General features: G+C 40.8%; 2 protein-coding genes across 6 annotated transcripts in view; one reads left to right on the forward strand and one right to left on the reverse strand.

Moving 5' to 3' along the window:
- Positions 1 to 26292, reverse strand: part of LOC109869121 (zinc finger protein 177) — a 28415-nt gene extending 2123 nt beyond the window's left edge. The window contains exons 1-5 of one of the 5 annotated variants that reach the window (XM_031803830.1): positions 26150 to 26290; positions 10232 to 10397; positions 8748 to 8842; positions 887 to 968; positions 360 to 669 (exon numbers count right to left, since the gene is read on the reverse strand). In XM_031803830.1, the coding sequence (XP_031659690.1) occupies positions 360 to 647 (288 nt within the window). In that variant the 5' untranslated portion in view covers positions 648 to 669; positions 887 to 968; positions 8748 to 8842; positions 10232 to 10397; positions 26150 to 26290. Of the gene's footprint in view, positions 1 to 359; positions 670 to 886; positions 969 to 2113; positions 2209 to 8747; positions 8843 to 10231; positions 10398 to 21379; positions 21733 to 26149 lie in introns of those variants that run through there. The other 4 variants (XM_031803828.1, XM_031803829.1, XM_020459004.2 and 1 more) reach the window with 4 other exon arrangements.
- The window catches only part of LOC109869653 (uncharacterized), a 53109-nt gene that overhangs the window by 18663 nt on the left and 7976 nt on the right, over positions 1 to 26470 (forward strand). The window contains exon 12 of the mRNA XM_031804333.1: positions 25426 to 25571. Coding sequence (XP_031660193.1) covers positions 25426 to 25429 — 4 coding nt within the window. The 3' untranslated portion in view covers positions 25430 to 25571. The remainder of the gene's footprint in view (positions 1 to 25425; positions 25572 to 26470) is intronic.

Raw genomic sequence — 26470 nt, forward strand, 5'->3', positions numbered from 1 at the left:
AATCAGTAATAAATCTTCAATGTACTTACAATTGGAGCTCTTATACCAATAGTTCCACATAACTATTGGCTAGAGAGAAACACAATGCAGATGAAGAAGGGACATCAACACCCCACAGAATCTCCCTAAATATGTAATATTCTATGGATGCATCTCAACCTATTTTGACTATGGACAAAAATACTGCCAACCTCCTGATTTCACTTAGTTTACAAATCATAGCCATAGCTGATGACAATTGTAGTTACTGGTTTACGTGACTAACACCTCCCCATTAAAAGGTTGGTTGTTTTTATGGCTTGTGTGAATTTGCATTCATGCAGTGTAAACATTGATCAGTGAAAAATGATAAAGGCTACCTTCAAGGTCTGATTATTGAAGGTGCCTGTTGACATGCCAGTAGTGCCGGTGGGAGCATCAGTTGTGCCAGTTGATACTTTGGCTGCTGAGGGGGACAGGTATTCAGCTGGGAGGTTAAAGGGCTGGCTCTTCCATTGGCTCCGGTGGTCACAGTGGTTGCAGAACCGGTTGATGGTGAGCAGGGTGTCTTGGATGAACTTGTCGATGTTGCAGGAGCCGCGACAGACTGGACAAGTCTTGAACAACGGAAGGAGGCAGTCTTCATAGACCACATACTTCCTCGCCATGTACACCGTGACAGAGTTTAACCTGGAAGAAGATATTTTTTAATCATAGGTTACTACCGATTGGGCTTCGCAAGCAGGCCAGACAGTGAGACCGTTCAAAAGTAATTAAGCATAGTTGCATGACACTTTTCAATTGAACAGTCGCTCATAGATTAGGAGGACAGGTGGCCTAAGTCGTTAGCCAATTCATTTAGAATAGTTCCCCACGGGCTACTTAAAAGTAAAATTTAAGTTTATACCGGTTCACATCCCTGTGTGGTATGTCCTCCGTAAACCTTGTATTGACTCCTACATTCTTCTGGATTGGCTGCACTTGGATGGCTGTAAATCGAATACAGTAGCATGTTAGGTAATTTCCATGTAAAAAGACCCATGAGCACCAACGTGAAGTTCATAAGAGCATGTTGAATAGGATATCAAATGAAAGCTGAAAAGTGTGCAAAGCTGTCAAAGGCAACGGGTGGCTACTTTGAATAATCGAAAATCAAAAATATATTTTGATTTAACACTTTTGTTTTCTACATGATTCCATAAGTGTTATTTCATAGTTTATGTCTTCACTATTATTCTACAATGTTGTGTTATTATTTTAGGTTGAGGTTATTATAATGTGTCTACTTTCTCTCTATACCATTTGTATTTTATATACCTTTGACTATTGGATGTTCTTATAGGCACATTAGTATGGCCAGCCTAATCTCGGGAGTTGATTGGCTTGAAGTCATAAACAGTGCTGTGCTTCAAGCATTGCTAAGAGCTACTGTTTGAATGAATGCTTACGAGCCTGCTGCTGCCTACCACACTTAATTATAATAAACAGACAAATGCGAGCCTTAGGTCATTAATATGGTCAAATCTGGAAACTATCATTTCGAAAACAAAACGTTTATTCTTTCAGTGAAATACGGAACCGTTCTGTATTTTATCTAACGGGTGGCAACCCTAAATCTAAATATTGCTGTTACATTGCACAACCTTCAATGTTATGTCATAATTATGTAAAATTCTGGCAAATTATTATTTACACAGTTCGCAACGAGCCAGGCGGCCCAAACTGTTGCATATACCCTGACTCGGCATACACTGAACGCAAGAGAAGTGACACAATTTCCCTAGTTAACATTGCCTGCTAACATTAATTTATTTTAACTAAATGTGCAGGTTTAAAAAAATATATACTTCTGTGCATTGATTTTAAGGAAGGCATTGATGTTTATGGTTAGGTACATTTGTGCAACTAAGGTCTTTTTTTCCCCACAAATGTGCTTTTGATAAATCATTACCCGTTTTGGCAAAGTTGAAGTAGGCTGTGATTCAATGATAAATTAACAGGCACCGCATTGATTATATGCAATGCAGGACAAGCTTGTTAACCTAGTAATATCATCAAGCATGTAGTTACCTGGTGATTATGTAAAGATTGATCGTTTTTTATAAGATAAGTTTAATGCTAGCTTGCAACTTACCTTGGCTCATTGCAGCCACAAGGTCCTTTTGACACTGCACTCGCGTAACAGGGGGTCAGCCTACCACACAGCTTCCTCATGGATTGCAATGTAATCTGCCATAATCAGCATCCAAAAAGGCAGATTACTGATTGTAAAACTTGAAATCGGCCCTATGTAATCAGCCATGCCGATTAATCAGTCGACTTCTACCCTGCCCATTTCTACAATTTCGCTTCTTAAAATCTGATTTTAAGCCTAACCTTTAACCTTAAATTAAGACCAAAGAGCAAATGTTTGTTTTCATGAATGTTTAGGATATAGCCAATGTTGACTGTGGCAACAGCAATGACTCAATTAGCCTAGTTAGCTAGCATCTCTCAGTTTAATGCAGTCATAACAGGTAGTATGTAATCGGATGGGATGATAAACTAGCAAGAAGTTAGTCTAGAGCGAGTGGTTGCTGTTAACATCTCTGCCGCCTTGCCTCTCACATTCACACCACATGGTCCTTCCCCTGCTCCCTAGTAGCAGCTGAGCTCTGAGGCTCTCTATCCATAGCTCTGGTTAATAAAGTTGCAAAAACAATACTTTTCTGATGCTTCATTGACTCAAATCGGTGACGGGTCTAGTTGTTCTTAGGTCCGTTCTGAATGGTTTTTAAAAACAAACGTATGCATATTGGCTTCAGGGCTTTCCTGTGTCCATTTCAGAACAGGACCTCTAACCAGGGCTCGCAATTAAGTGGGACGACTGGGGACGATTTCTTTTTAATTATGTTGGGACAGTTGCGGGACAATAGGCCAGAAAAATACAAAATGCATACAACAGTGGTTCCAGTTATTTTTATTATTTAACTAGGAAAGTCAGTTAAGAACAAACCCTAATGACGCTGGGCCAATTGTACGCTGCCCTATGGGACTCCCAATTATTGCCGGTTGGAATCCAACCAGGGTCTGTAGTGACGCCTCTAGCACTGAGATGCGGTGCCTTAGACCGCTGCACCACTCGGGAGCCCAGTAAAATGTTTAAACACAAAGACAAGACTCAAAATTTGCTTAAAAGTTTATTAACTATGAATAATTCGCATTACAAGCGCAGCAATGTGTTGTCTCGTTCATATGCATGAAAGTTTAAAATGCTTTTACACGAGAACACCATTCTCAAACGTGTACCTGATGCAAGCGGTTTTTATAATGTGACAGATGGATATACAGCCTAATGGTAGAATATAAGAGGGAATATCTGTGAAGATACAACAATATGATTGTGCCTTACTGCCTTTGGAAAGTAGAAATGCTGGTTTCCATGGTATAATTAGGAAATATTCAGGGTTTTTTCTATGGACGGATTTTGGCTATAGGCTATTAAAAGCAAGGTAAGCTTGGCTATGTAAAACGTCTAGGTTTCAAACAATGATATGGCTGGCTACGTGTCATATGTAATTATTTAGGTTATGGAAAGGTGTAATATTAGAATATCATTCCAATGTTGGGCAAATAGGCCTATTAGAATGCACAGTTGAGGTTTTGTGTGCTGGGAGTTGCTGTGGCATTTGCATTATCTATAGACTATGGCTAGCTACTAAGGTATTCTAGAGAATATGGTTGTACCTCCCTGACCTGAACCGAATGCACACTATAAAATGTGCTAAGTATTTCTGCCTCACGCAGCAACACTGTCTGGCTGGGGGCTGTGGATACGCATGTGAAGAGCTGAGTGACAGATTCATTAACTTACTTGAAACGGAAGTCTACTGTAGTGAGACTTTGTCCTTGTGTTTCTTGGCTATTTACATCGTTTTGTTCACAAGCTAGGTTTTTCTATGCTTGAGTTTCAACCGTTAGGGAAGAGAAGACAACGCTTCTACTAGTCAGACCCTCAATCTCACAGTTACAAACAGGACTCGAATCGCATTACCACGGTAACCTCCTGTCCCATGTACATTTTCTCATGTGATATGTTGGTTAAAAAATGAAATGCAACAATATACCACATTACTTTTTACTAGTAATACATTTGTTTTAATAACATTACAAATGCTCATCTGTTTTTTTGTTTTGTTGGTGGAATTTTCAGTGGTGTAAAGTACTTAAAGTACTTAAGTAAAACACCTTTTATTATTTACATTTGACAACTTTTACTTCACTACATTTGGCTCCCGAGTGGCGCACCGGTCTAAGGCACTGCATCTCAGTGCTAGAGGCGTCACTACAGACCCTGGTTAGATCCCGGGCTGTATTGGCCCAGCGTTGTCCGGGTTAGAGGAGGGTTTGGCCGGTGTAGGCAGTCATTGTAAAATAAGAATTTGTTCTTAACTGACTTGCCTGGTTTAAATTAAATAAATGTACTTTTTACCCCAAACATTTCCCCTGACACCTAAAAGTACTAGTTACATTTTGAATGCTAAGCAGGACAGGAAGATGGTCCAATTCACACACTTATATATATATATATATATATATATATATATATACACACACACACACACACACACACACGTCTGGCACTGCAGGATTTGAGTCCCTGGCGGCGTAGTGTGTTACTGATGGTAGGCTTTGTTACTTTGGTCCCAGCTCTCTGCAGGTCATTCACTAGGTCCCCCCGTGTGGTTCTGGCATTTTTGATCACTGTTCTTGTGATCATTTTGACCCCACGGGGTGAGATCTTGCGTGGAGCCCCAGATCGAGGGAGATTATCAGTGGTCTTGTATGTCTTCCATTTCCTAATAATTGCACCCACAGTTGATTTCTTCAAACCAAGTTGCTTACCTATTGCAGAATCACTCTTCTCAGCCTTGTGCAGGTCTACAATTTTGTTTCTGGTGTCCTTTGACAGCTCTGGTCTTGGCCAGACAGCTTTGGTCTTGGCCATAGTGGAGTTTGGAGTGTGACTGTTTGTTTGAGGTTGTGGACAGGTGTCTTTTATACTGATAACAAGTTCAAACAGGTGCCATTAATACAGGTAACGAGTGGAGGACAGAGGAGCCTCTTAAGAAGTTACAGGTCTGTGAGGGCCAGAAATCTTGCTTGTTTGTAGGTGACCAAATACTTATTTTCCACCATAATTTGCAAATAAATTCATTAAAAATCCTACAATGTGATTTTCTGGAAAAAAACTTCTCATTTTGTCTGTCATAGTTGAAGTATACCTATGATGCAAATTACAGGCCTCATCTTTTTAAGTGGGAGAACTTGCACAATTGGTAGCTGACTAAATACTTTTTTGCCCCACTGTATTTGATAACCTGCAAAATCAGCAGTGTTTCCTACTTAAAGAATGTAGAGGTCTGTAATTTTTAGCATAGGTACACTTCAACTGTGAAAGACGGAATCAAAAAAAAAAATCCAGAAAATCACATTGTATGATTTTTAAGTAATTAATTTGCATTTTATTGCATGACATAAGTATTTGATCACCTACCAACCAGTAAGAATTCCGGCTCTCACAGACCTGTTAGTTTTTCTTTAAGAAGCTCTCCTGTTCTCCACTCATTACCTGTATTAACTGCACCTGTTTGAACTTGTTACCTGTATAAAAGACACCTGTCCACACACTCAATCAAACATACTCCAACCTCGCCACAATGGCCAAGACCAGAGAGCTGTGTAAGGACATCAGGGATAAAATTGTAGACCTGCACAAGGCTGGGATAAGCTACAGGACAATAGGCAAGCAGCTTGGTGAGAAGGCAACAACTTTTGGCGCAATTATTAGAAAATGGAAGAAGTTCAAGATGACTGTCAATCACCCTCAGTCTGGGGCTCCATGCAAGATCTCACCTCGTGGGGCATCAATGATCATGAGGAAGGTGAGGGATCAGCCCAGAACTACACGGCAGGACCTGGTCAATGACCTGAAGAGAGCTGGGACCACAGTCTCAAAGAAAACCATTAGTAACACACAACGCCGTCATGGATTAAAATCCTGCAGTGCACGCAAGGTCTCCCTGCTCAAGCCAGCGCATGTCCAGGCCCGTCTGAAGTTTGCCAATAACCATCTGGATGATCCAGAGGAGGAATGGGAGAAGGTCATGTGGTCTGATTAGACCAAAAAGCTCTATTTTTGTCTCAACTCCACTCGCCGTGGTTGGAGGAAGAAGAAGGATGAGTACAACCCCAAAAACACCATCCCAACCGTGAAGCATGGAGGTGGAAACACCATTCTTTGGGGATGCTTTTCTGCAAAGGGGACAGGACGACTGCACCGTATTGAGGGGAGGATGGATGGGGCCTTGTATCGCGAGATCTTGGCCAACAACCTCCTTCCCTCAGTAAGAGCATTGAAGATGGGTCGTGGCTAGGTCTTCCAGCATGACAGCGACCCAAAACACACAGCCAGGGCAACTAAGGAGTGGCTCCGTAAGAAGCATCTCAAGGTCCTGGAGTGGCCTAGCCAGTCTCCAGACCTGAACCCAATAGAAAATCTTTGGAAGGAGCTGAAAGTCCAGCGACAGCCCCGAAACCTGAAGGATCTGGAGAAGGTCTGTATGGAGGAGTGGGCCAAAATCCCTGCTGCAGTGTGTGCAAACCTGGCAAGAACTACAGGAAACGTATGATCTCTGTACCAAATATTAAGTTCTGCTTTTCTGATGTATCAAATACTTATGTCATGCAATAAAATGCTAATTAATTACTTAAAAATCATAATGTGATTTTCTGGATTTTTGTTTTAGATTCCATCTCACAGTTGAAGTGTACCTATGATAAAAATTAGACCTCTACATGCTTTGTAAGTAGGAAACACTGCCGATTTTGCAGGTTATCAAATACTTGTTCTCCCCACTGTGTGTGTGTGTATATATATATATACTGCTCAAAAAAATAAAGGGAACACTTAAACAACACAATGTAACTCCAAGTCAATCACAGTTCTGTGAAATCAAACTGTCCACTTAGGAAGCAACACTGATTGACAAATTTCACATGCTGTTGTGCAAATGGAATAGACAACAGGTGGAAATTATAGGCAATTAGCAAGACACCCCCAGTAAAGGAGTGGTTCTGCAGGTGGTGACCACAGACCACTTCTCAGTTCCTATGCTTCCCGGCTGATGTTTTGGTCACTTTTGAATGCTGGTGGTGCTTTCACTCTAGTGGAAGCATGAGACTAAGTCTACAACCCACACAAGTGGCTCAGGTACTGCAGCTCATCCAGGAAGGTACATCAATGCGAGCTGTGGCAAGAAGGTTTGCTGTGTCTGTCAGCGTAGTGTCCAGAGCATGGAGGCGCTACCAGGAGACAGGCCAGTACATCAGGAGACGTGGAGGAGGCCGTAGGAGGGTAACAACCCAGCAGCAGGACCGCTACCTCCGCCTTTGTGCAAGGAGGAGCACTGCCAGAGCCCTGCACAATGACCTCCAGCAGGCCACAAATGTGCATGTGTCTGCTCAAACGGTCAGAAACCGACTCCACGAGGGTGGTATGAGGGCCCGATGTCCACAGGTGGGGGTTGTGCTTACAGCCCAATACCGTGCAGGATGTTTGGCATTTGCCAGAGAACACCAAGATTGGCAAATTCGCCACTGGCACCCTGTGCTCTTCAGATGAAAGCAGGTTCACCCTGAGCACATGTGACAGAGTCTGGAGACGCCATGGAGACCGTTCTGCTGCCTGCAACATCCTCCAGCATGACCGGTTTGGCGGTGGGTCAGTCATGGTGTGGGGTGGCATTTCTTTGGGGGCCGCACAGCCCTCCATGTGCTCGCCAGCGGTAGCCTGACTGCCATTAGGTACCGAGATGAGATCCTCAGACCCCTTGTGAGACTATATGCTGGTGCGGTTGGCCCTGGGTTCCTCCTAATGCAGGACCTCATGTGGCTGGAGTGTGTCAGCAGTTCCTGCAAGAGGAAGGCATTGATGCTATGGACTGGCCCGCCCCAGACCTGAATCCAATTGAGCACATCTGGGACATCATGTCTCACTCCATCCACCAACGTTGCACCACAGACTGTCCAGGAGTTGGCGGATGCTTTAGTCCAGGTCTGGGAGGAGATCCCTCAGGAGCCCATCCGCCACCTCATCAGGAGCATGCCCAGGCGTTGTAGGGAGGTCATACAGGCACGTGGAGGCCACACACACTACTGAGCCTCATTTTGACTTGTTTTAAGGACATTACATCAAAGTTGGATCAGCCTGTAGTGTGGTTTTCCACTTTAATTTTGAGTGACTCCAAATCCAGACCTCCATGGGTTGATAGATTTCATTTCCATTGATAATTTGTGTGATTTTGTTGTCAGCACATTCAACTATGTAAAGAAAAATATTTAATAAGAATATTTCATTCATTTAGATCTAGGATGTGTTATTTTAGTGTTCCCTTTCATTTTTTGATCAGTATATATATATTTAAAAAAATTACATTTAACTAGGCAAGTCTGTTAAGAACAAATTCTTATTTACAATGACAGCCTACCCCGGCCAAACCCTAACATGCTGACCACACTGCTCGCTTCGCAAAATAAATGTACACAAACGTTATTCAATCATTGCACACACTGCTCGCGAGCATTTGTGTGGCCAGGCGCTAAAATGGAAATTGGTTCTATTCGTGACGCTCAACGCACTGCAAGTCCGGCCTCTCCCGTCTCCTCATTTGGTTTTTAGGAGCATATATCCACGTGACATCTCCTCATTGGCTTTTAGGTGCATTTACCGACATGGGTGATTGAAAGATGAATTTAAGTCCACACTCCGGTCGGTTGTAGTAATGCTGTAAAGTTGGTTGCCAACCAAAGACGAAAAAAAAACCTGAAGGAAGGAAAGATGATGAGAAATGAATTCGGTTTACCGGATTAATTGTCTGAGTAGAGGACATTGTGCACTTCAGATAAAATAACAACCCAATGTTTATATACCAGGGCAAATTAGCTAGCAACAGCAAGCTAGCTAGGTAAATTGCCATAGATTTTAAATGCTTTTTGACCTGTCCCCAAATTAATATAATTGGCTCAGCTTTGTTGTTGATATTTTAACCTGCGTATCCTGATTGTTTCTGGTGTGCGTGAACAAAATCAATTTTCACGCGTGGGGTTTGGTCAGCATGTAACGATGCTGGGCCAATTGTGCGCCGCCCTATAGGACTCGAATCGAACCAGGATCTGTAGTGACGCTTCTAGCACTGAGATGCAGTGCCTAAGACTGTTGGGCCACTCGGGAGCCCCAACAGAACATCCCTGGCATCTCTATTGCCCCTGATCTGACAGACTCACTAAACACAAATGCTTCATTTGTAAATTATGTCTGAGTGTTGGAGTACGCCCCTGGCTATCCGTAAATAAATAAAAACAAGAAAATGGTGCCGTCTGGTTTGCTTAAAATATGGAATTTGAAATGGTTTATACTTTTACTTCTGATACTTAAGTATATTTTAGCAATTACGTTTACATTTTGGGATATTTTGGCTCTGAAAAAATGGTTCTTAACAAATTACTACGTTTGTAATATACACTGTATCTGTCTCCGAAATGGACCAATTACTTTAAAAGCACTGCAAATGACCTATGTTGGCTTATTTAAAACATTAAAGAAACAAGTATTTTAATTTTGGGATGGTTGAAGTTCGGTTTGACAGTTGAAATTGCACTTTGGGTCGGTGAGGGGGAAAAAAAAATTGTTGCGAGCCCTGCCTCTAATCCCCTTCACCATTTTGTCCTCATCATTGAGATTATTCAAATTCAATCATGAAAGTGTTTAAAGTGATTTAAAAAGGGACAATAGATCACTGAGTACCAGGCCATTAGAGAGGGCCGTTAGCAAATTGGGTAGGCCACCCATCAACTGCATTCACTTGCAGAGTTTTGGAAGGGATTACATTGACTGCGGTCATGATTTGTGACTGGCGGTATTTTTTTATTACCTTTATTTAACTAGGCAAGTCAGTTAAGAACTAATTCTTATTTTCAATGACGGCCTAGGAACAGTGGGTTAACTGCCTGTTCAGGGGAAGAATGACAGATTTGTACCTTGTCAGCTCTGGGATTTGAACTTGCAACCTAACCACTAGGCTACCCTGCGGTCACCGTGATCACCGTGATGGTCCTAGTGTCTACCGAGCAATTGCCCTACACATCAATTCATTTCAGCTGTATTTGAAAAGAAGTGAACTATTCTACAAAAGATACAAGCCATATGTCTCACCTTTGTTTGTATTTTTTCCTCTGTAATAATAAGCCTGTGTTGACACGTTGTGTTTTAACGGTACCAGAACGGGTCTTGGAGGTGATGGTACCATAATGTTGCATACTGAGGGTGGTTCATATTGGCATCCCTCATCTTTTGTCACACCCGACGTCATGTGTTCCACCTAAAAACAAGTACAATGTAAACAGGGGTTAGGAATATTTGCATATGCTAGCTATTTTCTGTATACTTTGCCGACGGTACAACGTCGAACTTCAAGTTCAGCCTTTTTCGCAAATCCCATCTTCACTTGAGTCAAGTTGGTGAAACACTCGTCTGTAATATGAACACTGCAGATACTAGTTTCTGAAGTAACTTTAACCTTTTCATCCGGCTTAATGTTACACTCAGCAAGAAACAGCATCCACTCCAGTAGGAGTCAAGGGTCTTGAGGAAGGCTGTTGAAATGCTAACGAATTCTTGGCACATCCTGTTACCGAACAAGACCACTGAGTACCAGGCCATTCGTGAGGGCCGTTAGCAAGTTTGGTAGGCTACATCAGCGCCATTCATTTGCGCAGTTTTGGATGGGATTACATTCTAATATTTATTGTTCAAAACGCACAATAAATTGACTGATGAGCTAATGTGGCTCATTTCAGTGGATTCAAGAGTCTGTGTAATCAATCTCTACATAGTTGTATTCCGTGGGTGTCACTGAGTACGCTGATACCCCATTTCATGGGTGCACACTATAGGTAAGCTATACAGTCCCATATGAATGTTTATCACACACAATAGTTTGACTGGTACAGTCTATGAATGTCCAATGCACGCAATAGACTGACTGGGGAGGTGATTTCCTACAATCAAAGTCCTGCTATGACACTAATATGTGTAAACTCTTTGGAATTATATGTGGGTGTCACTGAGTTTCATGGGTGCACTCCATAGGTAACGTTGTACAGTACATACAGTGCTGTGAAAAAGTATTTCTCCCTTTCTGATTCTCTTTCTGCATATAGTTTTTTTTATACTGAAACATCAGATCTTTTACAAAATAAAAATAAATTTATACTTTAATTTAATAAACAAAGTTATGCAACACCCAATTGTTTGCCTCTTCGCCAGGCATAATAGGACCCATGTCTGCCAGAAAGCACCTGGATGATCATCTAGACTCTTGGAAGAATGTTCTATGGACAGATGATTCAAAAGTATCACTTTTTGGATGAGATGGGTCCCATTATGCCTGGCGAAAACCAGACACTGCATTCCACAGTAAGAACCTCATACAAACGGTCAAGCAAAGGGGTGGTAGTGTGATGGTTTGGGGATGCTTTGCTGTCTGGGGACCTGCACGACTTGCCTTAACAGAAGGAACCATGAATTCTGCTCTGTATCTGAGAATTCTACAGGAGAATTTCAGGCCATCCGTCTGTGAGCTGATGCTGAAACGCAGCTGGATCATGCAGCAAGACAATGATCCAAAACACACAATCAAGTCTACATGAAAATGGCTAAAAAGCATGACATTTTACATTTTGGAATGGCCTAGTGTGGCAAGTCACACGAGCAGTTCATGCTTGAAAACCCACAAATGTTGCTGAGTTACAGCAGTTCTGCATGGAAGAGTGGGCCAAAATTCCTCCAGCACGATGAGAGACTGCTCAACAACTACAGGAAGCGTTTGGTTGGAGTCTTTGCAGCTAAAGGTGGCACAACCAGTTATTGAGTGTAAGGGTGCTTTTACTTTTTCACACAGGGGCATTGAGTGTTGCATAACTTTATGAAATAAAGGAAGTGTTATTTGTTCACTCAGGTTACCTTGATCTAATATTTGGTTTTGGTTGAAGGTCTGATAATTCAGTATCAAAAATATGCAACAGTAGAGAAAATTAGAAAGGGGGCAAATACATAAACAGTGCTGTGAAAGTATGCCCCCAATGCAATTATGCAGAACTTTTTTTTTGTTCCTGTCAAATTAAGGAAGTTCTAACATACTTGTGACAATATGACATTCCATAATTTTTATGCATTTGAATCAGTATCAATGGGGGACTTATTTTGAAGGCAAATCACAAATTCCACTATTGTGGCTAATCCTTATTGTGGCAGCAGATGTCTCCACGCTAGCTTCACATAATTCGGTGGGTGCTTATATTTGTCCTATTTCACACGTGTGTGTGTGTGTGATATATATAAATATATATCTCGACAAAGCCATCAGTCACATGACACTTCATTCCTATGTGAGACTCAATAGCGCAGTGAAGCCAAATGAAGTCGGTTAAGATAGCGTTTCATGGAGACATAATGTGCAGTTTGAGCTACTCTAGGAAATGACGTCGCAGGCTAGCTCAGTGCTGCCCCCTCATTGATTGACAAGTTGAAAGTTGACCGTGGTACTGCATGCTGCCATTAGCAAGTAAATTATTTTGTTTGCGATCTTAAAATAATCGGTTCAAGAACATACATCTGGTGTATTAGAAGCAATTATTTGTACCATGATTGTCTTCTAAACTTTTATATTTACACCAAGATTTGCATTCACTGTGAGGATCCTGTTTTCTGCAAACAATGCCTGCATTACCTATGTCAGTTTTGAACTAACGTGGCTTCAATGAGAAGGGGCAGTCTTTCTCCCCTTATTAATGCCCATGTGTGAATTGGAAATGTGTTTTTTTGCATATCCCAACTCTCCCCGAGACGCCTTCGGAGAGTGGGATCACGGTCAGGGTTAGCTGCTTTTAGCAACGCGGGTGTAAGTACATACACTAGCGTTGCTTTTAATTGTATTGGGTTGCACAAAAACAGTTCGCGGGAAACCAGAAGTTAAATACAATTCCATTTCAATTTACTGTGCCGGTGGGCAGGACGGTTGGTCATTATGACAGGGAATTTAAGACAAAATATCTAAAAGGATCTTATTATTAAACCCTTTCCAAACATGGGTCTGTTGTAGACCCACTTCCTCTCTGCTGACCTCATGTCAAAATAAAAGTCCTGCCTGTGCACCATATGGACAAAAAAGGAATAACTTGTGATGGACTTATTTAGATTTGTAAGCAACAACGCTAGGTCGAATACAACCACCTACTTTTTCCTAATTTGTGTTGCTCAACTGGAGACGTAGAGGCCTTGATGTACTGCGTAGGCTAAATCTGACCACATTTAGTTGACTGGTTGATTGTTTGGTCGTTTAAATATATATATATATATTTAGTCTAGCAGTCGCAAATATATAATAATATAATTTGGCCACACAAGACACCGGTCTGAATTATATCTGTCTGAGTGTACTAATTCATTGCAGAAGCTGTGAGGATGGCACACCAGTATCACCAGTAGTACATTTACCATTAATTCCCATAATTTCTCATCTACAATGTTTGTTTGGTTACCATCATTTTTGTTAATGCATTCAATATATATTATTGTTACAGTCTTACCGTTTGCACAGTGCACAATTTAGGCTACACTTAGTTTGTATTTCAGTCCATTTACGAGTTGTCAATTTATTTATTGTCCTTTGTTAAAATGTGCCTATTTGCAAATCTGATCCTATTTCTGATTGTCTTAACTTGCCATCACTGGAGCTTCTCAAAGTAATTTTATCTTGCTTCAAACAGCAAGTAAACAAAGTTTGTTTTTACATCCATTGAGAATTAAAATAGTTCCTCAACGTAGCCCATTTTAAAACCAGCTCTCGTCAAATCAAATTGTATTTGTCACATGCACCGAATACAACAGGTGTAGTAGACCTTACCATGAAATGCTTACTTACAAAGCCCTTAACCAACAATGCAGTTCCCTATTTTCTTAAGAAAATATTGACTAAATAACTCAAATAAAAACACAATAACAATGAGTCTATATACAGGGGGTACCGGTACCGAGTCAATGTGTGGGGGTACAGGTTAATCGAGGTAATTTCTACATGTATGTTGGTAGAGTGACTATGCATAGATAATAAAAGTGAGTAGCAGCAGCATTAAAAAGGTGGGTGTCAATCCAAATAGTCCAGGTGGCCATTTGATTAATTGTGCTCTGATCTTCTGGAAACATCATAAAAATAGGCCTACCGGATTAATTATCATCCCTTGCGCAAATAACCTACAGCAGTGTCTGTCTGTCCGGAGCTCACTGGCATGGGAAACTCTGAGGGCCCAGAGTATTTTATACAATGTTGCAAGTTTGCAAGCATGAGCTTCCCACCAGACCAAGTTAATACAATGTTTCAAGTTCCTTGAGGACAGCCCATGCATAGCCAATGTGATTTATCGGATATTTATTTTTATATCAGGATATTTTCTACCTGCAGGCTGCAATGTTTTTATTTGTTGGCTTTATGTAGGCTATTTTTACATGTGTGACTCATTTCAAGAAACTAGGCATATGTCGTGCGCCACTACTTCAGAGGAGAGCCATTTGAACATAAAGCTTTTTTGGGGCAGAAATGCCTTCTGGAACATGTGAACTTTCATGTGCGTTAATAACAAACTTGTATGCCATCTGTAAATACGAATACAATTGTTAAATTACGAGCATAATTGGTTTAGACAGGAGCCTTGATTGGCTGAGATAAATGGGTGAACTGGACATGCTGAGAGATGAGTTCGGATTGGTCTGCCATGTAGCAGGCTTCTGTCTATAACATGAGCTGGTCATTATGTGTAGGTAATCCTTTCTAACATCTTTTTTGAAAGATATCACATTGTAGAACTGCAAAGGTATTGCTCTCCACTTTCTGGACGTCCGAGTTTTGAAATCAGTGGAATGCACAGTGGAATCAGAGTATTCTCTGAAAATTCAGAAAATTCTGCCGTTTGATTGCAACTATGCAGATGGAGTCAAAGGGAACACACAGAAGGCTGTTGTATAAATCACCTGTCTCGGATTACATCTTCAAACCATGGCATCTGTGAGAGAGAGGGAGAAGCGTCCATCCATGTATATGGGTAAGATAGTCTAGCTAGCTACATTTTCAGATATTACATGTTTCTGATTTAGAGTTTGTCAAGTTAAAGTGTACTGTTAGCTAGCAAGCTGACTAAACGTGTATAATCTGTGTCGTAATATTCGTATCTCAGAGCCATGTGCATTACTAGCCTAATGTTAGCTAACCTGGTTGGTTAGCTACCTGCAAATTCATGCAAGGTAGTAACGTTATAAATTTGGATTATGGTTCATTGTTTAGCTAGCTATGCGTCTAAACAAAAGACTCCATTTCAATAGAATGTTCATGATGTCACTGCGACAACTGTCGATAGACGTAGCTGGTAAATTCGCTCTGGCTATCTACTCCGATTTCATTGCAGTCGTCTGAGTGTGCCAGAGCACAGAATAACTGACGAATTTATGGACGCTCAACACCCATTGAGAATATGGCCGGTGTCAGTAAACATTGGCAAAAAAGCGTAATTAAATTGTTGCCAGATGCAGTTTGTCACCAACGCTCTGGATAACATTAACAGCCTAACCAGCTCTGCTAGTGTGAGTAAAATGATTGGTGAGCTTTTCCCTCATTTGTGTCTGTAAGTAGCTAGCAAGCTGTTCAACGTTAGCTTGGGAGCTGTTAAATCAGAACGCTCGGATCAACCCTACTCCTTGGCCAGAGCATCCAGTGTGCACTCTCAACACTCCAAATTTACAAACTGATAATCTGACAACTTTTGAGTTTATGAACACCCAGAGCACACCCTGGCACTCCAGATTGAATTCATGAAAACACCCATAGTATGAACCAACCTTTAGTATTGACATCTTTGGTTTAGTACATGGCCACACATGTGAATCCTTAAAGAGCTGGGTGGGGCTAAAGCTTAAGAGGTTGTGAACAAGGCTGATATGGTGTAGACTGGGTATGCAGGGTATAATCGGATGATATTAGCTAAAAATGCCAACATCGGCCTGATGTCTAGTTTAACGGCGATGTGCAAAACCAATGTCAAAGCTGACGTGCATACCTATATAGCATAGGTAGATGACATAATGAAAATACTGTGCTACACAGCATTCCTAACCTAGCCCATAATGTCTGCTGTGTGGATCTATTTTGAAGTTTCAGAGGAAGGTAACAAAAAGGCCAAATGCAAGAGAAAGTGAAATCTTTCAATACCACAAACCTAATTAGTCATTTGAAAGTGCATCACCCCTAGGCATTCAACGACTACAAAAGCAGAAAAAAAATAAGTGCGGACTTCCAACAACTAAACAAGTTTAAGTCGAGCAGTCAAGAGTAAGAACATTTCAGCGAGACAACTCAAAGCCAAAATCCATTAACGCAAAGATAATCTAATTCATTGCCCTTGACAATCAACCGTTCTCTGTCGTGGATGATGTTGGCTTTCGCAGACTGGTCGAGCACCTCGAGCCCCGGTACACACTACCAAGTAGGCGCTATTTTTCACATGTTACCCTACCGGAGTTACACAGTATTGTTGAAACGCACACCCATGAGCTACTTGCTATGGGCGTCACTTCTATTAGCTTCACGACTGACATTTAGACCACCGATGTCAGCCCCATGAGCATACCAAGTCTGACAGCACAGTGGGTCGTAGAGGATTTTGTACTGAGGAAAGCCATATTGCATGCTCAAGAATGTGCTGGTTCTCATACCGCTGCTGCCATTTCAATGGCATTTGAGAACATGACAACACTCCTAGCTCCATTCGAACAACTGACTCGAGAAATAATCTCATCAACTGCGTCTGCAACAGACGTGATACCCTCTGTCGACAGACCATGGGGTTAAAACTTGCAAAAGTACTCCACTAGCGGCTGTGAACAAGTGATTCGGTGGCATTCTCTCTGAGCCTCTCTCCTGTGTCGCCACCATGCACGATACTAGGTACAAGGAACCCTACTTTGATGAAGACAAGAAACAGGGTTTCCGTGAAATGTTAGACACCGCTGGACAAGACCGTGCGCACCGACAAAGAGGACTCACGACAGAAGAGGCCATGGACAGACAGAGCTGAAACTTCACTACTTGACATGTATGATGAAATCCTGGATGAATGAAACAACTGAATGAAACACCACAGCAAATATGTGAAGAATAAATAGGTGTTGATTATGTTTTACTGGTAATGGAGACATACGTAAATGCCAACAAAATAACTTTTGTCAGTGTGTGTTTCAACTATTTAACTGTACTAGAATGCTTAAAAGGCTGCAAAAATTTTAAATATTGGTTATCGGTATCAGGTTTTTTGGCAACGAAAATATTGGATATCGGTATCGAACAAAAATGTAATATCGGTTCATCCCTAGTGTAGACAAAGAAGAGCTCGCCAGTAGGTGTACCAAAACATTCAAGGGCCATTTTCTCAAAAGTGAGATTAGAAGTTTTTGCTTTGAAAGTTGACAAATACTTTCAACTGTAGTGTATGATATACCATTTTCTAGTTCTGAGTTTCAACTTTTTTTCCAACGTAAAAAAACTATTTCAAATTTTTCTAACTAAGACCAAATCGAGCCGGTCAGTCACATTTTGGCAATAGCAGTTACTTTTAGATTTGTATCATTTTCTTTTAGATTAACCACATGACGTTGATTTTGAGATATGAAGACTTTATTATCAATTAAACTATTCCACGAAAATGTGCTTATGAAAATCATAACTGGCACGCAGATCAGTAGAAATGGTACGGTAACTTGGCACTCCAAATTAAAAGGTTGCCGACCGCTGGTGTAGCCTATTACCGGCAACTTCAGGAGCATAATGGCAAAGAGCAGAGGGAGGAAGGGGTTGGGAACAGGTTTCTCTTCTCCTTTTGGTTAGGCTATATTGATCTCTGGCACCCTCTTTAGTAATGTGTCTTAATTTTTTTAATTGCAGTACTTAAAGCATCAGACAGGCTCAGTAGCCCACATATAGTTCTATTTAAACATAGGGTGTGTCTATATGGGAGAAAAAAACGTACATTTCAACCAATCGATTGGTCGAAAGAACAGATGATTTAGTCGGGGACAACCCTAACCTGATGCCCCGTTTACATTGTGATGCATTTCATTACATCATCTTCATGCAATCTCACGGAGAGCATAGGCTCTCGTCAAAAAAGAGAAATGTTTAAAGGCTCTCAGATTGCAAAATATGACCTTTTCATTCAAGACAGGATAAACATGGTTTCAGTTGACAATAAAACATGTTACTTTTTGCTGAATTTGTTTTTCTTTCTTGCAAGTCAAGCTAGCTTAGAGTTAAAAATGGTATTTTATTTAACTAGGCAAGTCGGTTAAGAATAAATTCTTATATACAATGACAGCCTGGCAAAAGGCCTCCTGCGGGGACGGAGGCTGGGATTAAAAATATGGGACAAAATACACATCACAAGAGACACCACACTTCATAAAGAGATACCTAAAACAACATAGCATGGCAGCAACACATGAAAATAGCAGCACAAAACATGGTACAAACATTATTGGGGACAGACAACAGCAAAGGGCAAGAAGGTAGAGACAACAATACATAATGCGTAGCAGCCACAACTGTCAGTAAGAGTATCCATGATTGAGTCTTTGAATGTATTTATTTAACCTTTATTTAACTAGGCAAGTCAGTTAAGAACAAATTCTTATTTACAATGACGGCCTTGAATGAGCGTGTTCCAGTCGCTAGCTGCAGCAAACAGAAACGAGGAGCGACCCAGGGATGGGTGTGCTTTGGGGACTTTTAACAGAATGTGACTGGGAGAATGGGTGTTGTATGTGGAGGATGAGGGCTGCAGTAGGTATCTCAGATAGGGGGGAGTGATGCTTAAGAGGATTTTATAAATAGGCATCAACCAGTGGATCTTGCGGCGGGTATACAAAGATCACCCGTTTATAGAGTGAAGTGACGTGTCCTATAAGGAGCATTGGTAGCGAATCCGATGGCCGAATGGTAAAGAACATCTAGCCGCTCGAGTGCATCCTTACCTGCCGATCTATATATTATGTCTCCATAATCTAGCATGGGTAGGATGGTCACCTGAATCGGGGTTAGTTTGGCAGCTTGGGTGAAAGAGGAGCGATAACGATAAGAGGAATCAAGTCTAGATTTAACATTAGCCTGCAGCTTTGATATGTGCTGAGAGAAGGACAGTGTACCGTCTAGCCATACTCCCAAGTACTTGTATGAGGTGACTACCTCAAGCTCTAAACCCTCAGTGGTAGTAATAACACCTGTGGGGAGAGGGGCATTCTTACCAAACCACATTACCTTTGTTTTGGAGTAGCTAGCTAGATAGTTAAAAGTTAGGCTATACTGTAGTTTACAACCTTCCACTAATAATTATCATAAAAAACAAATGCCATTACCATCAAACTTAAAACGGGAGGCAACAGACATTATATAATTTGCTTAACAGCCAATGTGTATTTAACATTACTAATAAAATAGTATTCACTTATATTGGAATAGGTAATTGTTTACAAGTCGCTAAGTTAGCTATCACCTAAAACCACATTTTCATCTTCTCTGGTTTGGTAACTTCCTGTTCTTCAACGGACTCTAGCTGGACTGAAGACCACGCAAAGTTTCTAAAATGTCAAAGTATGCAGCATCCGTAACGCAACGCGGCATTGCATTTCCACACAGTTGTGGGCTCTCCATTAAAATGCATGACATCATAATGGAGTGCTCATGGTTAATGTGAACTAGGCTTGAGATTCAATTGGCACAAGCCCATTCGCGCTGAGTTGAGACACACAAATGAGTAAAAGGTCGGTGGTTGTATTCGATATAAGTTTGTATTAAAAGTATGAATTTCAGCACCCTGCTGAAGGACTGCAGTTGTACAGAACAAACATAGGTACAGGTAAGCGGTTTCAGAATTGACAGTATCGACTGATGGTTACTCAATGTTGTTGCTTGCAAATCCCACAACCAGTTAGCAATACTCAACTCCCCCACAATATAAGGTCATGTCTACACTTAACAGTTCATGCACCTTTTGTATTTCTGATCATGGAATTCCAAACATGTCATGCTTCAACACATCTAAATGTGTTAACACTGCGTCCGGGCTATATTCAATTGTCTGTATGCATTCTGCAAATGGTTGAACAGTCTAAAACGAACAACTTGATCAGTGGTGTAAAGTACTTAAGTAAAATGCTTTAAAGTACTACTTAAGTAGTTGTTTTTTTTAGGTATCTGTACTTTACTATTTATATTTGGACTACTTTTACTTTTCACTCCAAACATTTTCCCTGACACCCAGAAGTACTTGTTACATTTTCAATGCTTAGCAGGACAGGAAAGTGGTCCAATTCACTCACTTATCAAGAAAAGATGCCTGGTCACCCCAACTGCCTCTGATCTGGAGGACTCACTAAACACAAATGCTTAGTTTGTAAATTATGTCTGTGTGTTGTAGTGTGCCCCTGGCTATCGGTAAATAAAAAATAAAATTAAAAACGTTGTGCCATCGTTTTGATCTTATTATAAGCAATTTGAAATGATTTATCATTTTACTTGACACTATGCATATTTAAAACCAAATACTTTTAGACTTACTGAAGTAGTATTTTACTTGGTGGCTTTCACTGGAGTAATTTTCTATTAAGGCATCTTTACTTTTACTCAAGTATGACAATTGTGCACTTTTTCCACCACTTAACTTAATGGCAGTTGCCAACTACTGTATATAGCAGCTAACCTCTAACTGACAAGCAAGCTAGCTAACAAAGCTAAAGGGATAGCAAACAGGTTAGCATAACTCTAGCCAAACAAAACACATGTCTAAATAAAGTATAATTCATGAAGCCAGCAAACACATTCCTCAAACACTAGGAACGTACTTCCTCCAACGTTGAATGAAAAAACAAATTTTTCGGAGACGTGTGAGCGGAGAACGCCCCCTGTATGCGCTTTATCCAGGTGTACATTACAGGATATTGCCCGGATTTAGCTGTCCTAGTCGAGTTTGAGATCCGAGACAAAATCCCTAGGTCGTTGCCTACTCGGGCCCCGAGGTCGTCACCGAGGCTCGTTTATTGTGAGCGGGTCAGAGATTCTATCTGAGGGTTACCGACGTCCCGATAAAACCAAACATGTTTGAATACATCGGCACAAAAAAAAGAGTAGAAGCCAGTGAGGTGACGTTTCGCATTGTTTTCCCCAGCTAGCTAATTATCAACTAACGTTAGGGAGACAGATAAACTTACCGATACTTCATGGATCGGAAAAATAGTTGGGATGGCGTCCGGTTTCAGAACAAATAGTTTGGCATACCCCATTGACTTCGGCCCCCAATTTAGAAACGAGTCCCTGTTGAAATGCGCGCTGCAAATTCGTGTTGTAGTACCGATATGCACATCTGGATTCGAAGTAAAAAGAAACTGCACCCACTGTCTTCTGGTTTCAGGGTCTTTAGGAAGACTGTGTAAAGTATCAGTCCTGGCTTTGGAACAACCAAGAAAGCTGCAAGTAGTTACCGTCGATATGTGCGACATGGTGGAGTGGCTAACTGTTAGCTTACGTTACTGTTACATTCTTCAGAATACAAGTCTGATAGGTTGGGGAAGGGGGGGTGTACAAAGTACATACACTATTCTGATTACGCAGTGCTACCGCCACCGCCACCGCATGGACTGGAGTTTTCATATAATCCAATGTCCTACCCCACGTCTACAACATATTGTAGCGCTGTAGCTAGTTAGCTAACATTAACCCCCCTTTCAACATTGTTTTAGGACTTTGACGATATCTGCTAGCAAAGACTGATTATGATGGATTGTGTTGATGTGCATCAGCATTACAAGATATAGCATGTCCTTTACATTATCTACCTAAACACTTACTACTTGGTTGGTTGCCGCTGCAGGGTGCAAGATGGATGGGACAGAACCCTGTTGGAGGATCAAGCTCTTAGCAAATCCACTTGTGTACCTATCCTGATTTGCAATGCAGTCCGATGAGAAATGTGCTGTGCATATGCGCAGGTACGGACTGAACTTCTCTGGCACTTGATTATTACAAATAAATTTAAGCCAAATCAGACGAAGTGTCTGTTCTGATGGAAGACCATGCAAAGAAACATTTTCAGCCTTGCAGCCACCTACTGCACAAACTATCTCTCTCTTGCTTTTGCTTGTCATTACTTAAAATTAAATCATAGATGAAAGGGAAAGTAATCAATATATTTGTCAACGTCAACAATGAGAACTTCTCAAGGTAGCTAGCACTGGAGCCTGATGGGATAGTTCCACTGAAGTATAAAACGTTGCTTTACCAGCTGCTGTCAAGCAGGCAAGAATAAATATGTACTTCCGAGTCACGGATTTTTGGACTCATTTAGAATAAGAGTCCCGTCCTGTATACTTTTGTAAATAAAAAATTAAGGTGAAAATTATGGAAATGTGCACATCGATACATTTTACACTTGTTATCATACAATAATAATTAAGTATTTATTTGCGATATTATGTCATTTATTTTTTCAAACCTAAATGGTCAACATAGTTTTTTGTGTGTACTCCTACCATTTATTGCACCATACACAATGTTCTGTACTTTGTGTTGGAGTTAAAGATGTATCCATTCTATTCCGAAGCTCTTCTAGTTTCCAAATCCACAGAATTTACATCAAGAGGAGCATCCCTACTCATTCTGCTGCCCTTAAAGAGTGGCCTGTCAGCCTAAATCCAATAGTTTTTTTTTTTTTTCATATTGGACATACATATTGCAGCCATCTGTCGGCACCGGATGCTACTTTAATTTATTCACATGAACTACTACATTTGTTTTATTTGATGACTTATTACATTCCAAGTCATTATCTCATCTCTATAGAGCAGCTGCCAATGCTGTCTAACAACATCACTATTTTGTTGTTCTTCAAAGTGAATAAAGCATACTTTTATGAGTGCTGAATACCAACTAACAACTAATCACAGATAGCCTGCAAAGCAACAGCTGCTCTCCATATCACCTCACCTTGACGCATTTTTCTCTCTTCCATAGCAGGCATAAAAGAAACAGACTGGAAAAGTAGATGCGCAATGGATTATGGTCATTATAGTTAATTACCACATTTTATGTGTTGAACTAGAAGAATATTGACCTGTTGGAAACTACCACTCCCTACTACATCACATAGTTCAGGCTGGATCTGATTTATCTCTAGAGAAACTGCAATGTGCCAAAGGAGCTCACAGGAAAAAAAACTGAATGAAATTGAATTCAAATAATTGAACCAATGTCAGCCAATTAGTTGTTTAAAAAACAAAAAATAACCAACATTTCACTTCATCGCCCAGCGCCAGACTTTCTTCTTCTATGGTATTATGGCTGTCTGCAAACAATCGTTAGAGGTGCACCTACAGTACGGGTGATAGACTATAGACCTTTTTTGACAAACGTTCTAGAATTGTTGATTATTGAATCTTCGCCCCAGACCGCTTTCTGCTGCATGGCGTTGTATTACTGGGCTTGTTCGACATTGGTTGTGGATCATTGCTAGACAACCATTTTCAAGTCTTGCCATAGATTTTCAAGGAAATTTAAGTCAAAACTGTAACTCGGCCACTCAGGAACATTCACTGTCTTCTTGGTAAACAACTTGTGTAGATTTGGCCTTGTGTTTTAGGTTATTATCCTGCTGAACGGTGAATTAATCTCCCAGTGTCTGGTGGAAAGCAGACTGAACCAGGTTTCCCTCTAGAATTTTGCATGTGCTTAGCTCCTTTCAGTTTATTTTGTAAAAACTCCCCAGTCCTTAATGATTACAAGTATACCCATAACATGATGCTGCCACCACTTTTCTTGAAAATATGGAGAGTGGCACTCAGTAATGTGTTGTATTGGATTTGCCCCAAATATAATGCTTTGTATTCAGGACATAAAGTACATTTTTTTGCAGTATTACTTTGGTATTACTTTTGTTGCAAACAGGATGCATGTTTTTGAATATTTGTATTCCATTTTTGTAATGTACAGGCTTCCTTCTTTTCACTGTCAATTAGGTTAGTATTGTGGATTAACTACAATGTTGTTGATGATCCCATCCTCAGTTTTCTCCTATCACAGCCATTAAAAGCTTAACTGTTTTAAAGTCACCATTGGCCTCATGGTGAAATCGCTGAGCGGTTTCCTTCCTCTCTGGCAACTGAGATGGGAAGGAAGCCTGTATCTTTGAGTGTATTAATACACCATCCAAAGTGTAATTAATAACTTCACCATGCTCAAAGGGATATTCAATGTCTGCTTTTTTTTTACTCTTCTGTCCCTTCTTTGCGAGGCATTGGAAAACCTCCCTGGTCTGTGTTCAAAGTTCACTGCTCGACATACAGATAATTGTATGTGCGGGGTACAGAGACTTCCACTTATTGTGTGTAGGCTAGTGACACAATCTCAATTTAATCCATTCAAAATTCAGGATGTAACACAACAAAATATGGAAAAAGTCAAGTGGTGTAAATACTTTGAAGGCACTGTATCTGTTGGGTGATTGGTTGAGGCTTCTTGGCTAACATTGCCGCCGAGGAGGGCTTGCTAGTTAGCTCCAGTATTTGCGTATTCTCAGATGTTTTCTTATAAAAACAGCTCAACTACTAGCTATTGAAATGCTAATTTGTGAAGCTGGCTAGCTAACATTAGCTAATAGCTAGACCACAGACAAAAGGGTAAACCTTAGTTTGTGGTTAGCTGGTTCTCTTTCATTTTTGTAATGGTTCAGCCAACAACCTATGGGAACCCCTTCCCGCGATGTGATTGAGATGCTTAATTGAGTACCACAGTATGAGTCATATCCATAAAACCTAGCTGTAAAACCCAGAAATTGTTCATTTTCCACCAGTAATTTTTTTCCGTAGGGGATTTTAGAACTACTTCGTATAAGGTCTGTGTTTCGTGTAGGCTTACCCTGGCATGATAATCACACATATCTCTCTCGGACAAGGTAACTTTTAGCAATATATTCGCCTGTAATTACCCCCCAAAAATGACACACTAATTAGACACTAATTTGGCTGTCATACAGAACTGCCGCAAGCTTTGATGTAATCACTCAAGGCGCAGGGTGGGAAAAACTAACATCGACAAGTAGCAAGTCACCTAGGAAGTAGATATTTTAACGTTTTTAGTTTCTTGTGTAAATGATTTAGATTGTGTATTTCTAGTATGTATTCTTGTTGATAATTTTTCCCACAAAAAAATGCTACCTTAGCATTTTTTGATAACTATAATTTTTTTAATTACCCTGGCTTTGTAGCTAACCTTAGGTCTCTCCGTCGATCAGAAGCAGGGATGGTTCTGTGTTATTTACCGGATTGTAACCACCACTCCGATAAGCACACATGCATTTGATCATTTTCCGACCTCTGTAAGTGAGAGGCATCGCTGGAGCTGTGTGATAAGGTAAGCCCTGTTTGCTAGCTGCTAACAAGCTATTTTAATTAGGTGAAAGATCTGTGGTTAGTTAGCTCCTTTTGAAAATTAGCTATTTAACCACTGACTGTAGTTACGTGTACAACGCACGTTACCTTCCTTACAAGTAAAAAGAAAATCAGCATAGGCTAGGCTACTTTTATGACCTTAATATTGACAAGTTCTTTGTGACCTAGCCAGCTAGTTAACGTTAGCTCAGTTTGTGTAGTCATACTTTTCCACGTGGTGACATGCTAGCTAACGTTAGCCCACCAGTGCAAGGATATAGCTAGCTAAATATCGCTAGTTAGGCGTTTTGGTTGGGAAGTTTGCTACATTAGCTAAAGTTGCACCGTATCTCACCGTGGTGTAGTGAGACTTTCCCGACATGTAAGCAAATGTGGTTAACGCTAACAACTAGCTAATGTTAAATATCCCTGCCCTGGTGGACTAGCTAGCGTGTCACCAACCGTGGGGTCTGGGGAAAAGTCTGACTACACAAACGATGAACTACCATAACTAGCTAGCTAAAAACATTGGATGCCACAGATTTAGGACCTGAATGTTACCTGGTCTAGTAGATATCGGGGTCTCGTGACCAGTGCCCAAAATAATTATGTTCCATCCCTGCATGCCAGTCCCTTTCAGATGATCCCTCTATCACTGTTGGTCCTCGTCAGTGACCTCGCGGCTGATGGTGTTAACTTTCCGCTTGAGATTTAGTACAGTCCTATAGGTCACCGCAATACCAAACCTCAATACTTCACCTCTTTGGGCAAATAGTACCCTAGACTGTCCTGATCATCTAGTTGAGCATTCCAGATAATTCCTCCATCCCAGCAGAAATATCCCATCCACATAGTAGGATTTTAGATGTGCAGATAGACCAA

Source organism: Oncorhynchus kisutch, linkage group LG24 (assembly GCF_002021735.2).
Source record: "Oncorhynchus kisutch isolate 150728-3 linkage group LG24, Okis_V2, whole genome shotgun sequence".
NCBI lineage: Eukaryota > Metazoa > Chordata > Actinopteri > Salmoniformes > Salmonidae > Oncorhynchus > Oncorhynchus kisutch.